Source organism: Patella vulgata, chromosome 1 (genome assembly GCF_932274485.2).
Source record: "Patella vulgata chromosome 1, xgPatVulg1.2, whole genome shotgun sequence".
In the NCBI taxonomy this organism is placed as follows: Eukaryota; Metazoa; Mollusca; class Gastropoda; family Patellidae; genus Patella; species Patella vulgata.
Window position 1 is genome coordinate 63,966,935 of NC_065879.2, and position 16,293 is coordinate 63,983,227.

Consider the following 16,293-nt stretch of genomic DNA (forward strand, 5'->3'; position numbering starts at 1 on the left):
AGCCGCGGTGGTTCAGTGAGAAGACCTAGAGATTCGATGGTCGATCCCGGTGTTGGCCGAGAAAATTCCGGCTAGGTTCCGCTGAATAACTAAGGGTCTGACAAGGGACAACGTATAGCCGTTGGGACGAAATACCGAGGTCCCGTGTACACGTGAAAGATCCCTTGACAGTTGGAATTTGATTAAGAGTAGGCCGTAGAACCCCTGTCCGAGCAAAATGTCCCTCATAAACTTTAAACCCCAATTCATTTCATTTCACTTCTTTTTTCATATTATACATTGTGGTAATCGGTAGTTATGTTACTTAGTTATCGAAAAAAGCAGCCACTCTCACTTATTCTATAATATAATGATTGAACGTTGCTGTTTAGAAAGATACTGTGGAGATACTTCGTTTTACAACCCGATCACCATTTTCTAGTCAATGAATGGTTACCAGTAAGATAGTGAAAGGTATAATAAATGTACATGATAAGATATGTGCCAGGGATCAGAAAGCGACCAAATGAGTAGCTAGAACGTTGTTAAAATCGCACATTTTATTAAATGGTATTCTCTCTGATGTGAATGTAAATGCACAGAGCAACTTAATTACTTACCACAGTCTTGTTCATCATTTCCATCTTCGCAATCCGAGAATGTATCACATCTTCTGATAGCATCTATACAATGCGTATTGTTACACTGGAACTCATTCGGTAGACACCCTGTTGGAATAACAATGATTTCTATAAAATATCATATCTCGAAATGCGATACATCGAGTTTTGAGAACACTAAGACAGTGTATATGTTACCACAAAAGTCATTCGGCAAACAACTTATCAAAATATAAATATTATTATCGTAATAATATTATCTCGAAGTCTGATAATTCGAGTTGTAATGGATGTCATGCATGAGGTAGTGTAAGCTAATTTTTCATTTGAACACCTGGTGCCACTTTCCTTTTGAGGAGCTAAAATAATATACATATTTATGTAGTATTGTTGTATAATGTATATATTGGGTATTGTTCTGACCCAACTTGTTGCAATATTGCATACATGACTGGCAATATAACAGTACTACACCACTAATAGCTCTGATGACTGTAAAAGCAGTATTGTACTTCAAAACATGTTAGTCCCAAAATGATAGAACTAGACCGTGCTATCGAGACCGTAAAAAATTCTGTATTTGGACGTATAAAAACATATTACATTAAAGATACATTATGTAAGATTTAGATAAAGAGCTGACCATTCTTGCTATAATATCTCAAAAATAGATAATGTAAAACGAAAATATTGAAAATTTCATTCAAATTACTCCATTCTGAGCCAAGTTATCACTGTTTGTATATTTGACAAGGTGTGTGCATAGTGGTAACCAGGGCACTGGTATATTCGGGACTTAGTATCGCTTTCTCATTTTGAAATTAAATTTTTAAATTGCGAAACTTTCTAGACTTTCTAGTTAAGTTAAAATCTCGAATAGTGCCAATATATAACTTAAAAAGTTTTTATTATTTTGTACCATTTCAAAGAAAGTAATACAGTTAACACCACACTGTTGTTTTGCTCTACATAAGTTTCTAGACTAATTGGTGCTAGAAATGTATTGTTTTGTTTCGCGTAAGATTCTTCTGTTGTAGGGCAGAACTCACCACTTGCATAGATTACAAACCTTTTATGGCAGTGCATGCGTTAGACTATTCGACCTACTTACCGCATATTTCAACGCTCTCATCTCTCCCATTCAAACATTCACTGATGCCATTACAGACAAGAGATTGATCAACACATTCGGCGATCTCCGACTCAAGGTCACACTTAAAGCTGGATTCAAGTGAACAAATCTTCTGTTTTTCTTCATCTTCCATGCTAATCATCTCTACACCTGAAATAATATAAATATTGCAATATAAACTATATGGAAGGCACATTACATAGCCCAATATTCATCAACCACGCGGCTACTTATTCGATTTTAGACAAATCGAATTGGAATATTTGTCATGGAATGAATCATAACTGAGAATAGGTATCAAGTTTTCTCGAAAGATTAAAGCAAGCATGACTACTATTAACAAAATGTTGGATAATTTAGGTCAGTATTTTAGATTTTGAGGCTACTGTAGATTTGACCGCACAACTGAGGGGAAATGTACCTTAAAAGATTAATTCCATCGGGAATACAGTGTGCCTGTTTGTCTTAATGAAGAGGCGAAAAGAACAAAATTATTAGAGTGTAATAATTCATCCAATATTTACCGATATACCGTCCCCGTCCAGACATAACAGCATCTGATATCAAGTTTTATCTTTGAATATTAATAGTTACGTCAACGTTTCTCGTTCTGTCGTATCATCTTGGGACGTTATCATTTATATATCACACCAAGAACACTTTTCGTCTGTGTTCAGTTGTCCTTGATGTCACTCAGACAACCTGGTGGCCATTTTGATGTGGACGTTCTCTGAATATAGGTTTGGAATATCGACTTTTTATCCACTAGCATCGGATCATGATAATGATAGATCAAGGACTAAACTGTCGCGATATTTAGGGTTAAGTAGCCATTGCAGTCGTACATGATGCAGGGTATGGTTACTACTTCTATTCACTGAAGACATTCAGACACGCAACGATATCTAAGCGACAAACCTGGTGAATGCTGAATACTATTCCATCGAGTTTCGGCATCTGGAATCCAAGTCCAAAATACCGCCCAGTTTTTACTATTTGTGGAAAATGAAATGAAATGGGGTTTAACGCCCTACTGTTCTGCTCCTATTCTGGGCTATCGCCTACTCTTATATCGAATTCCAACTGTCAAGGGATCTTTTACGTGCATTCTAATGTATACACAGGACCTCGGTTTTTCGTCTCATCCGAAGGACTAGACAGCTGTCCTTGTCAGGCCCCCCGTCCTGCATCACTGACAAGGGGGAACCGCGCCGGAAAATCTGGATGAACTTTATCGGCCAATGCAGGGATCGAACACCCGACCTCCAGGCTAGCGAGCCAGCGTCTTAACCCCCTAGCCACCGTGGCTCCCACTATTTGTAGAAGGCGATGTCCGATACCATACCTTTGTGGAAGGCGATGTCCGATACCATACCTTTATAGAACACCTGATAATATTAGTAATTATGTTTCCTTTTAACCTCGATCAGTAATTGTCGCAGACGAGAGTTGGTAAGGGTAACATGAGCAAATTGGAAAAGATGGAGGAAAAGCAAAACTTGATATTAATATTTATCTGTCAATCAAAGTTCATCAAGAGGTCAGAAGTCGGCAAATAATTGAAGGCTACGTTTCTAACGTTATCACTGGTTGTTTGTCTAAACCCACCTCCAGGAATTGTGTCTTTATCAGATATAAATATAATCCGTGTCTCTCAAGTGTCTATATAACATCTATATAATATATTTAACAATCGTCTCTGGTTTATATAGAACAAGTCACAGTTGACAGTAAATCCTAATCTCATTTCTACGTTCACACACTGCCAGAGTTAAAGTTTGTTTAGATCAAAATAAGATATTAAATATTTCTTGTTTAGGTCAAAATAAGATTTTGGATATTTCTTTAGGTCAAACTAAGATGTTGAATATTTGTTGTTAAGGTCAAAATAAGGTGTGGGATATTTCTTGTTTAGGTCAAAATAAGGGGTCGGAAAGTTCTTTTATAGGTCAAAATAAATGAAATGAAATGAAACGGGGTTTAACGTCCTACTGTTCTGCTCCTATACTGGGCTAATGAAGACCGGCATACGTCATACAGTGTGCTATGAGGGAAATTTTGCCCGGGCAGCGGCACTATCGCCTACTCTTATATCGAATTCCAACTGCCAGGAGGATCTTTTACGTGCATTCCAATATATACACGGGACCTCGGTTTTTCGTCTCACCCGAAGGACTAGACAGCTGTCCTTGTCAGGCCCTCCGTTCTGCACCACTGACAAGGGGAAACCACGTCGGAAAATCTGGATGAACTTTCTCGGCCAATGCAGGGATAGAACACCCGACCTCCAGGCTAGCGAGCCAGCGTCTTAACCACCTAGCCACCGTGGCTCCCAGGTCAAAATAAGATGTTGTATCTATCTTGTTTGAGTCAAATAAGTTATTGGATCGTGTTGATCTAATATGTTATTTTGATAAGTAAGGAAACAAAATCTATCAGATTAAATCGAAGAAGTCTGTTAGTTTCGTTTTTGATTTAAATGTTCGACAATGCAACAAAAACCCCACCGTTATATTGGGTCTTTTTAAAGATAAACCTACGACTACCCTAATTTTTTAATAAAAGTTTAGTGAAAACCCCAAATGACATGTTTTTTATAATACAGGTGACTAGTGGTTGCCATTTTCGGATATGAAGCTATCGCCCGAACTCTAAATAATAGCAGGTTGAGCTTTGGTGTTCTTCAGATTGACAGCCCCCCTCCTCGTACTGTACCGTAGACAGCTAAAGTAGATTGCTAGAGGGAGCAGATTCCGAAATGGGATATTGCCAAGGGGGTAGCAAACTGTAAGTAGCGGTTTATTGGTAACCGAATCTTAATATTTTGTTTTTAGACCCTAATAACGTCACAGCTTGAGTCTTGGATTACTATTTCGGGTTGTGCATTTTGAAATGATAACAATTAGAAATCGTTGACATTACATACTAAAATGTACAGTTTAATGACCACGCAGAAACAAATGTTCTATAACTATTAGCCCGTTCAGACGCTTATTTTTAAACCAGTTCATAATCGCTGTTTTTTTAAGACAGCATCGTGTTGCGTTCACACGTACTATAAGCCAAACCAGTTTAATTATTCTGACCTCTTCGGTCGGAGGTTAGAGTTAACTACGCATGGGTGGCTTCATATTCTTTATTCGGTTCTCGCACGCTTTCGATAACATTGGCACTGTCTGGCCCCGATATTTTCACAGGAATGTAACTTACTGCGTACTGCGCATGCTCAAAGCAAGCTGGAGCCGGGGTTTTTAAGCCAACCCGTTCAGACGGCTAAGATGAACCAGTTTAAAATAAAAAGCCTTCTCGAAGACAGGTCGCGAGCTGGAGTTTTTAAACTGGTTTATTTGCCCCACCAGTTCAACTTAAGCGTCTGATCAATAAACAATACCGCAAATTAGAGCCATTCAACTTAATATTTATTTCAATTGATTGTACATCGCCATCTCAATACATCTGTGAACAATGGAAATATATGTGACTTAATTGTTTCAGCTATCACCAAGACTAAGACGTTGTCTAACCTAAATTTAATTCTATTCTGCGTTTTTCTCTTCTGATTAGTATCTACATATACTGGCTTGGACTTTTCGTTTCATGATAATACTAAATTAATCTATAACATAATACTACATGTATATGACACACTGACTCTTGTATTTTGGGGGGTTTTCCTATATTTTCCCACTTTTTCTGACCTCGCAGCAGTCTATTCTTCTTGTTATCTGGATTTAAACAGATCTCCTCTCGTGTCGTGTTCAAAGAATTATCAAAGTGCTGAAAATTGACTATCTATCTGTTACTACTCTTTACGTAGACAATACCAATATATAATTTCTTTTCAACGCAACATCCTGAATTCCTGAAGTTACGGATAATCCACGGCAGATTCCATTTGACTTATATCTAACACCTGTGGACGACGACGCTGTCATATTATATCAATAACATATTGTAATAGGACATCTTCATGCGAGAAGCAGTATAACGGACTTTTATTTTGATTCATTTCTAGTTATCAACTCAACAGTTTGTTATAATACCGCTAGCATGCCACATACTCTTACAGCTTATAGGCAATGCTGTTTAGCCATGTCTAGTATTTCTTCGAGATAAACCAGGTCTTGGAGTTTATCGAGGTTCGACTGTAGCTATATGATTGCTACACTGTTAAATATGTCTAGTTATACAAACATCTAAATATAAGATAACCGTAACACTGTCAAGTCTAAACACTTAAATTTCTGTTTTGAAAGATAAGGCGGACGTTAGCTTGTGTTTTAATTTCATTACTGACTGTGTTGACTCTGGAACACAAAATCGTTTACATCTGAACAATGGCGACATTAATGTAATATATTAATATGTGGGTAAGGGCAGTTTATCACAGAGATCTATTTTATTTTGGTGGGAGTTTGAAGAGATCAATGAGAGAGAGGGAGGGAGAGAGAGAGAGAGGGGTGGGGAGGAATGGGATTTAACGTCCACTCGACAGAAAGACTATCAAAGTCTTAATCTTAAATATGTTCTTTCAATGGTCATTAGGATTTTCAGTCAATGAAAAGTCTACGTATAACATTGTTATTTTATTCTTTTCGTGTATGTTTGCTCTCCATAAAACTGTTCAATTCAAACTTATACAACGGGTATTCAGAAATCAACACTGGCGACAACTCATCAATCCTCGATCATCAAAGATATCGGAATGTCACCTACATTGGACGCCTCTACTACTCACTATTCGATCATACAGTGTTAAGAAAATTTCATTTGGCATAAAATGGTTAATTAAACTATGTCTACTGTAGTGATTAACCCAATCTGAACAACTCGGTTATTTCCTTCACTTCCACTTGACAGAAAACCCACGGTGTGGCGAAAGTAATTAATACAATAACACCCCATATCTACAATAACACCATGATCGAGACTTAATTAATAGTTATCCAGACGTGAATGTCACAACTCTCTCGTGTCTACGCACATTATAAACTGGATTGAGCCAATCATTTTACCTTCAAGATACAATCTCGCTGTTTCTGTACATTATTGAGATACTTGGGTTTACTTCGCTTTGCGTAATGATAATTCTAAGAAAGACTTTTCCGTTATTCTTACTCAGGGATGAATGGTTACAATTTAAATGTATTAAACCTATCCGTATTCAAAAAATTCAAATGAAATGAGGTCTAAGGACTTATTTTTCTGCACGAACCATAAAGACAAGCATACACTGGACCGGACCTGATTTTTTATCCGCCTGGACGACTATATGTACACTTTCCTTTCCAGACACCCCGTCCTGCACCAAAGAGAAACCACGGTGATATTTCCCGGGTAACTTTTTCGGCCTACAACCGGAAAGAACCCCGGATCATTTGGCGATCCACGGTCGCTCGCATGAACACAAGACAATTACAAATATACGTAACGTCTATAACTATAAATTATTGACTTAAAGAAACAAAACATATGTAATAGATATCGGATAGTTCTCTCGACATCAACTAGGTATATTTTTTTTGAATAATAATATCAGGTGTTTGGGAGTTGCAGTAACTTAAGAAAAGCCACTGGGTTAGCAAGGCGATCATACTCATTGTCACGTACAGCCATTCGATCGAACACATGACTTAAATAGATGATAACATGCCTTATGATTTGAAGCGCTTGCGTTAGACCACTCCAAACTCATGACACAGAGATTTCGATAATGCATTCTTTTATCAAAAAAATATGTTTCAATTTATTTTTTTATCAACAACTACAGATACTAATATATTATACAGTTGACAAGCGAAGAACACAAAGTAAATACTTTAATTTAGAAGTGCCACAACATGTTCTAGCATATGTTTTGCTTGGATAACCTCCACACCACTTCAATTCATTGATTTCGTAATCAAAATGATCTGAAGGAGTTTATTGCTAGTTAGAAGTGATACAAGGTGCTTGGGGTTATTTTTTCAAGAAGGTGATTATTTTACAAGTTATTTTATAAGAGGTATCAAACTCCTGGGGTTAAAGGGTTAATTAGTCACACTGAAATCATTATACTGTATAAGTGACTATCGTGATGACATGCGTCTTTCTCGTCTGACTCTACATCAGTCAATGTTGTGACAGTTTACTCATGTCGAAATTCTAATATTCGATAATTTATCTTGTGTCAAATGGCTGACATGCCATGTGAAGTATCGTATCAATGGCCAGTTCTTACAATTCCAAATCCTTACGACCAACTTGACGATAACCAAGCCTTAATCAACTTTCAATATGACAAGTGAATGCTATAGCAAAAGCGGACTGGTTCAGGGGTTTACAGAACAAAAACACTTTCAAATGTCTATGTATTACTAAATAAATAATATACTATTCACTCAAGCAGCACTGCTAAATTCCACAACATCTGATTTGATGCTTGCTGCTGTCGTGAATCAATCCCGTGAGACTGAGGAGAATTGTTTAAGGAATATTTAACATTGGTTGCGTTATTGAATTATATTTAAAAATAGTTCCAAAAAAGATTTTGATTTAACTCAACACCCAAAATAATCCACCCCCATCGCCCACCACCCGGTGTCCCGTAAATCTATACCGATGAGACAATATGGGGACTGCCCAAATTATAGAATCACGAGAAAGACGCATTCATATATAAGACAATACAACTTTAATACACGTGTTGTTAAAGATAAGTAAAGTATATTACTATATACATATCACTAGAGTAATCTATTTCATTTGTTTTTATTGTCTGAGATTTAAGCCAATTGGTTAACGTGACTTAATGTATAAATGTTGGGATATATTGATAGACAACTCAGTCTTAAAATACAGACACACACTAAATACTGTCTACATCTGGACTCACCACACATTTGATATAGATCAGAATGTTTAAAGGGGAACTATACTCTTTACAGCTTGCCCGCCTGGATTAAGACTAATAATTGTTTCCCCCACTTCATGATAGTGTAGTTCGTCAGTTGATAGCAATTCTCTCTTTCTCCCATTTGCCCTCTCTTACATGGCTAATTTCTTGACTGTTTGGTCTAAGATAGTAAATGCAACGAAATGAACTGGGCTTTAACGTCCTACATGTCTGCACCAACCGTGATAACGACGACGGACATATACCATGCCGAATTGTTGCCCGGACAGCGGCACTGCGGTCTAGTCTTATTTGGAATTCCAACTGTCAGTGGTTCTTTTAAGGGCACTCCCACGTGCATACGGGGCGGCCTCGGTTTTTCGTCCCATCCGAACAACCGACCCCAATTACTCTTCGCAACTTTATTATCAACTTAATAGCAACCGATTTAGTATATACTACTCATTACAGCTTTATTATCCACATCTCGGCTTAATTAACAATCTATAGTATCTAGTATTGCCTGTTTAATAAGAACATTAATGGTTCTATGGGACGTCGAACCGTTTCTGATATACCCGCAATACGATTGGGATTCTTTTGTAAATCCAACATTGGTGACGTAGAATTTGGAGTTTATTAGCTAATGATCGTATGGAGCGTGACTGAGATGTGACTCGATTTAGTAGAAAAACTCATAACGTCAATTCTAAAGAATTCAGATGTAAGGATGACTTACCATGTCGATAATAAAATCAAAAGTAGAAAGTAAGTTATTAAGTACAGCATGGCAAAGATAAAATTGACAATATTCACAAATAGCATACGATGTAGAAGCATGTTAATGTCCGTGCAACTTCACACAATTTAACAGCAAATTGATTTCGATTTTTACCGTTAAGGAGAATTCCACTTATAGACCTATCTAACGAATGGACCTGAGTGATTCTAACTTTGGGGACAAATTTAATGCTGGGAAATTTTTTTTGCACTCCCATTGTTCTCCTGATGAAATTTATTATTTGAAGTAGATTCTACAAGACTGCCTGTTTATGAAGAGGGAACAAGCTGATTAGAGCTAATATTATCAATCTGGCAATTTTATGATGTTTTCGATTAGAATCTTAGAAAAACATAACTAATTTCAGGATGGGTTTATTTTATATTAACCCAGCAATAAACAGAGCGTAGAAAACTGTTGTGTCGTTTAAGATACAATGCGGCAGACGACCAATTTTGGATGCCACGTTTCATTTACTGATACTCACGAGTTTATTGGGTTGGTTTCAGTTGGTTTCATAGCCCATATTAAAAAAACACAGATCATATTTCGCTTCGTTTTTTTATAGTTCAAAATTTCATTTATTCATCTTCACTACATCTAGGGAAGATGTTTTTTGTTGTTGTTTATTTCAAATTCAACGCCCAGTACATTATATATGATATTATGAACAGGTTGGTTTAATTAAGATCTAGAAGGGTTGTTAAATAACCCGGGTACTGGGTGATTTGATGGATTCGCCAATCAAATAATTTGTTGGGTCAAGTTTTTATCGTGTGGAAGCACGGAACCGGGGGTAGACATTCGAAGCGAAAAAACCCCAACAAAATAAAGCAAAAGCTATATTTCTGAATAGTCACTTAGAACATTGACGCTGATTGATTAATCGAATGATGGCGTCATGGGATCAAAAGTCGCTCGTATGACCATTGACACGATCTCCCACTGTAACCGGTTAGATCTTAATGTAGTGGAGTTCATCGAAAGTATTAAAAAACGAAACGAAATATAGATATGTAACTTAATCAGATTGGGTTTCATAGTAAGTTAACTTAAAGTCACATTATTATTAGTTTTACTGGGTACTCAGCGGTACTTAAACAGGTTTGTTCCCTCGAAATTAGGGGCCACGGTGGCTAAGTGAGTAAGACGCTGCCTCACTAGCCTGGAGGTCGGGGCTTCGCTCCCGTTGTTGGCCGAGAAAATTCTTCGGCATTTTCAAGCGTGGTTTCCCCTTGTCGGTGGTGCAGGATAGAGGGCCTGACAAGGACAGATGTCTAGTCGTTCTAATGGAATGAAAAACCGAGGTCCCGTGCAGGGCTGGGGTAATAGTAATGGGTAATGGAATATAATCATTACATTTTTTAAGTAATGCCATGAAATGAGTAATGAAAGATTTCAAAAGTAATGAGTAATGGAAATGTAATTAATTACATTCCAAAAATCATGCAATGGTCAATTACATTTCAATTACATTTCAATTACATTTTATGGCACATATAAATATTTCCAATATAACTAACCTCAAATTTTATGGCACCAAAGAAGTAAATTAAGTGTATCTGACACAAATCCAATTCATTATAATTTTAAAAAAAATATTTAAATCTGTTTTAACAAATTATAAAAAAGAATAAGAAGGCATTAAACATTTTCTTTTATAACTTTTTATGTACATGTAAGGCCCTTTTTTAGGTTAAACGTCATTTCTCATCGGTCTCGAGTTTAACAGATCAACTTGAAATTTTTTTTGACTCAATGTATGACATGGCTTATTATCTAAAAAAAAGTAATATCAAGGACAGAAAGTGTTTAATGAGCACATAATAAATAAACAAAACAAGTAATCCTTATGACCATCTTGGACGCCATCTTGGATTTAGTGATTACTCTGTTACACCCCAACTGTTTCTAATTAGTTCTGCTATAAAGTATAATTTAGAGACAAAAACTATAACTGGTAAATAGTGAATTATAACCTTCATCAAGTAAACACATATAATTAATCTCTTATTCAAATCAGTCTTAGACTCGCGTAATTATCGAACTTGTTTATGTTCATGAATGCATGTTTCTCAAGCACCCGCTATAATATACAAAATCTTATAATATGCTAGTTTCGTTTCAATACTTTGCAAAAGTTAATTTATAAAGAGAAGACAGATTGTCCACGGCCAATGTATTTTAATCGTATTATAAGTCATATTGTTATAAAATTCCTTTCCGTCCTCTTTTTCCTATCCTCACTCACGACTAGTATTTTTTTAGCAAGTTTATTCAGTAACACTTGTCTGGGATATCAACTTGGGTAGAAGCTGACGTTAGCCCCAAGCTAGAAATAGTAATAGTCCTACTTCTCTAAAGGTAAATAGCGTTGAAGTATAATCTAATAAATACATAGTTGAAAGAAGGTAAATATATATTGTATCGTCGTATACCCTGTGAAATCTTGGACAGTAAAAAGTGAAGGTCACCTAGAGAAGCCAGTTGGGTATTCTTAACAGCATTTAGACTGTTTCTACATCTGAAACAAAGATTAATGGGCATTTTTCACGCAGGTGGCTTTCCCGACATCAATTAGAAGGTGCACAACACAAAGGAACTCTATACACAAGGAAAAAACACGCGAGATGAACATATCAGACAAAAACGAGTGGTACAAATAGCTTACATAATTAATCAAACAACTGATAGAAACAAGTGAGACAAAGAGTTAAAACACTTATACAGGCAACTAAGTTCTAGTAGTGGACACAATTATAATCTACACAATTTTACAAACAAACTGGTGAGAAATAATCTTTAATAGTCTACACAATTATTATAGTCTACACAATTATACAAACAAACTGGTGAGAAATAATCTTTAATAGTCTACACAATTATTATAGTCTACACAATTATACAAACAAACTGGGGAGAAATAATCTTGAATAGTCTACACAATTATTATAGTCTACACAATTATACAAACAAACTGGGGAGAAATAATCTTGAATAGTCTACACAATTATTATAGTCTACACAATTATACAAACAAACTGGGGAGAAATAATCTTGAATAGTCTACACAATTATTATAGTCTACACAATTATACAAACAACTGGGGAGAAATAATCTTGAATAGTCTACACAGTTATTGTCTACACAATTATACAAACAAATTGGTGAGAAATACGTGAGACAAATAATAGTCTACACAATTTTATAGTCTACACACGTATACAAACAAAGTGGTGGGAAATACGTGAGGCAAATAATAGTCTACACAATTATACAAACCAACTGGTGAGAAATACGTGACACAAATAGTCTACACAATTATACAAACAACTGGTGAGAAATACGTGACACAAATAGTCTACACAATTTTACAAACAACTGGTAAGAAATATTTGAGACAAATAATAGTCTATGTAAAGTAACGCAAGTATACAAAAAAACTGGTGAGAAGTACGTTGAGACAAATAACCCATTAGATAGATAACCAACCGGTGTAAGTATATGATAGGTATACAAAAATAAGCGATAATTTGTGAAGAAATAGCTCAAATATCTTGTGTTATACTAAATTAAAAATTAATGTTATCAAACTTTGTTTTCGAAAAAATAAATTGTAAATGTCCATACAGCATGTTTTAAATCCATTCAAAGACTGCGCGTGGTTTTTTTTTTTATATAAATTAATAACTAGTATTGTGACTAAATAGAAATCCATGGAATACCAAAAACACAACCTTACGGCTCGGGTACTGTTAATCCTAAGATAGGTTAAGTGTCAATGAGCCGCCCCCTCTAATTTGAAAATACAGAGTGTTTATCTCCTACGAACATCAATGAAATCAAAAACTATCTTAAGATATTTTATTGATAAATCATTGAGGAAACCTGACAGTTAAATTAAAATAATGTATTCCTGATAACTAGAAATAAAATAAAACATTGTCAACTATCTGCAAACTTTTGACCATTTTAAATGGATCTGCTTAAAAACAAATATCAAGGTATTTGAACTGAAAACAGAACATAAACGACCAGAAAAGTGTAGATTACTTAAAGCTGCAATTTCATACTTTTAAGTTATATTTTTAAAATTTATTAAAATAAAGCCTTAAACTAGATGGTATCTATAAACAGTCCTACCTTGTTAACGAATAATCCTATTAATCCTAATCCTATAATTCACTATTAGAAATTAGCAAAAATATCATTTTCATCTTCAAATTCCAACGTTTGAAGATAACTACTCCATGGTGGAGAATAGAAAACAAGGGAGGTAATTGTGTTATTATTTCCGGTGTAAATGAGTTTTAAGTGTGAGAATGACACCTATGATCGTATAATAGTGAGTTGGCAACCTATTGAGCAAAAGACATAGAAATAATTATGTTTTGACTTTAACCAGAGGTAGTCGCCCTTGGAAATATAGATTCACACTGAATTCTACGATTTTAAAGGGTCTAGTATCAACTACAAAAACATTTGCTTCTGGGGGGGAATGCTTCGATATGTAAATAACAATAACCCTAATTTATTTACTATAAATCTACAAGAAAATATATCTTTAAAGCAAGAAAGTATTTGACACCTTTATTGTTTGCTTTTGTTTTATATCAAGAACATAAATTCAGTTATCTATAGATGCATATAATATAATATGTAGATGGGCCTACGCATGTCAACAAACAATTAATGATAGAACTTGACTTGTGTTTTTATAACGATAGAACCATTAATAACGGACAGGGTAGCTAATGCTAGTAATGGGTCACTCAATCTAACTTATACAAACATTCCATGCCGTGAGTACATGCACAACATAAGATCTTTTACAGCACCTAAATAAAAATGATCGTTATAACGACTTTAGATTATTCATAATGAATAATCTCAGTAACACGACTGTTTCATACAAACTGGAAAACAACACGAACAAAAAACCTCTCGTCGCCACTACAACCTAATTCAGTACTTTATTTTAACCAATATCATACAGATTTAGCGCCTTTAGGCGATTGAATGAATTCAATACAAGACTATTAAACATGTTCGGCTTTAAAACACAACAAGAGCGATCGGTTATCTCAAAGTTAAAAGTATAGTGTGTACATTTTTAATGTAAAGACTGCTGTTATTATGCAATTACCCATCTAAGTATTGGAAATTCGAAAAAACAAAGACGTCATGAAGAATGGACTTTCTAGTACGTAAATGATTACAGAATTAGTATTACTTGATTTATATGAGACACATAAAGATAACGATGTGAAACCAACGGAACTAAGGCCTAGCTCACTGCCCGACCTACCTGTTTTGACACGCACGTGTCGTAAGGTTTTGCATAGCTCGCAGACCAGTTGCAAGAAACCGAGTGTAAACTTTGTATGTACCTGACCAAAAGTCTCTACGGCCAATCTGGGATCTTCTAAGGTGAGGAAAACACGCAAGTGACGCGTAAATCTCATGCACGGGTTTACTACCCCCCACCCCGTAGACTGTTCGTAGAAGCACGTACGGCGGGTTGTGAGCTAGGATTTATATGGCTATACCTTACGTCAGAATTGATATATACTGAACCTTTATTCTAGCATGTTGCGGCTTTAAGTTACTTTAACTAGATATAAAACAGATGACATGTCTAGGGCCAAAGTTCAACAAATATGCCGCCATATTTCTACAACATCCAATTAAAATTAATCTTGTATTGAGTCAATTTAATTCATACAAAAACATGGATAATATTTCTTTCGTCACGTGTTCATCTGGTTTTATTTTTAATTTTTTTTTTTAAAAAGTAATATAACTAAAATCGGATTATATTTCAACCATTCGTTTCGTGATCTGAAATTCAGGACGAAACTGTCGTTCCATGAAAACAAGTTGGCGAAGATGTTCCGGGTTTAATCTCGGTATCGGCCCAGAAAGTTCGTCGTGATTTCAGCGTAGTTTCGCCTTATCAGCGGTGTAGCACAAGAGGCCTGGCAATGAATAGTTTCTAGTCGTTTGGAATGTACGACAGACCATGTACACGTTGCTGTGCACGTAAAAGAACTTTGGCAGTAGAGATTCATTGAAGAGTAAACATAAACGCCGCTGTCAGGGCAAAGTGTCCCCTATAGCACACTCTATGGTGTAAACCTGTCTTCATTAGAGCGGTTGATACATACAAGTAGGACGTTAAACCCCATTTCATTTCATTTTAGTTAAGTTGACGGCCTTCGTGGACGAAACAGAGTATAACTATTTTTTCAAGAACATCATAATATAATATATCTTATGTTAGTCTAATTATGAGAGACATATTGCGTTGACGAGATTCTCTTCCATACAGAACTGTATTAATAATATGGCGTGAACACTGAAGTGGTTCACGGGAATTAAAAACGAAAAATTTGAGACAGTAGCAATTTTGCCTTGTCTTCATTAATTCCAAGTGATTTCTTTATGTACATGGATATTGAACACATTGATATCTCAAATTAGTCACTGTCTCGAATTCATACCAGAATTCAAATAAATCATGGATGCGACTATTCTTATGACAAATATTGTCTTTCAAAAAACACAATAACGTATAATATTTTATAATCACGAACATTGAAGAAGAAACAAAACTTGATTAACATGCCATGACTAATGAATAAGTGTCATTTATATTTACAATATATTTATTTCAGTGACATTTAAAATATCTACAATTATTGTTTTTAATATTAAACCAAACATGTTAACATTTCTTAGATTCACAATTATGTATGTCATGTACCGATACGGAGAGAGAGAGAGAGAGAGAGAGAGAGGGAGAGAGAGATTTCACTAAAATCGCGGACATCGAGTGATTTGTATATATGTTTGCTCGATTCTCCTTTGTTGTATGGTGACTTATTGTATGCCAGGTTGATTCCC

At 35.5% G+C, this 16,293-nt stretch overlaps 1 protein-coding gene across 1 annotated transcript in view; it reads right to left on the minus strand.

The window, feature by feature from the left end:
* LOC126820771 (G-protein coupled receptor GRL101) overlaps positions 1 to 16,293 on the minus strand; it is a 186,063-nt gene that overhangs the window by 27,909 nt on the left and 141,861 nt on the right. Inside the window, exons 2-3 of the mRNA XM_050548891.2 lie at positions 1,711 to 1,881; positions 600 to 707 (exon numbers count right to left, since the gene is read on the minus strand). Of these exons, the coding sequence (XP_050404848.2) occupies positions 600 to 707; positions 1,711 to 1,881 (279 nt within the window). The remainder of the gene's footprint in view (positions 1 to 599; positions 708 to 1,710; positions 1,882 to 16,293) is intronic.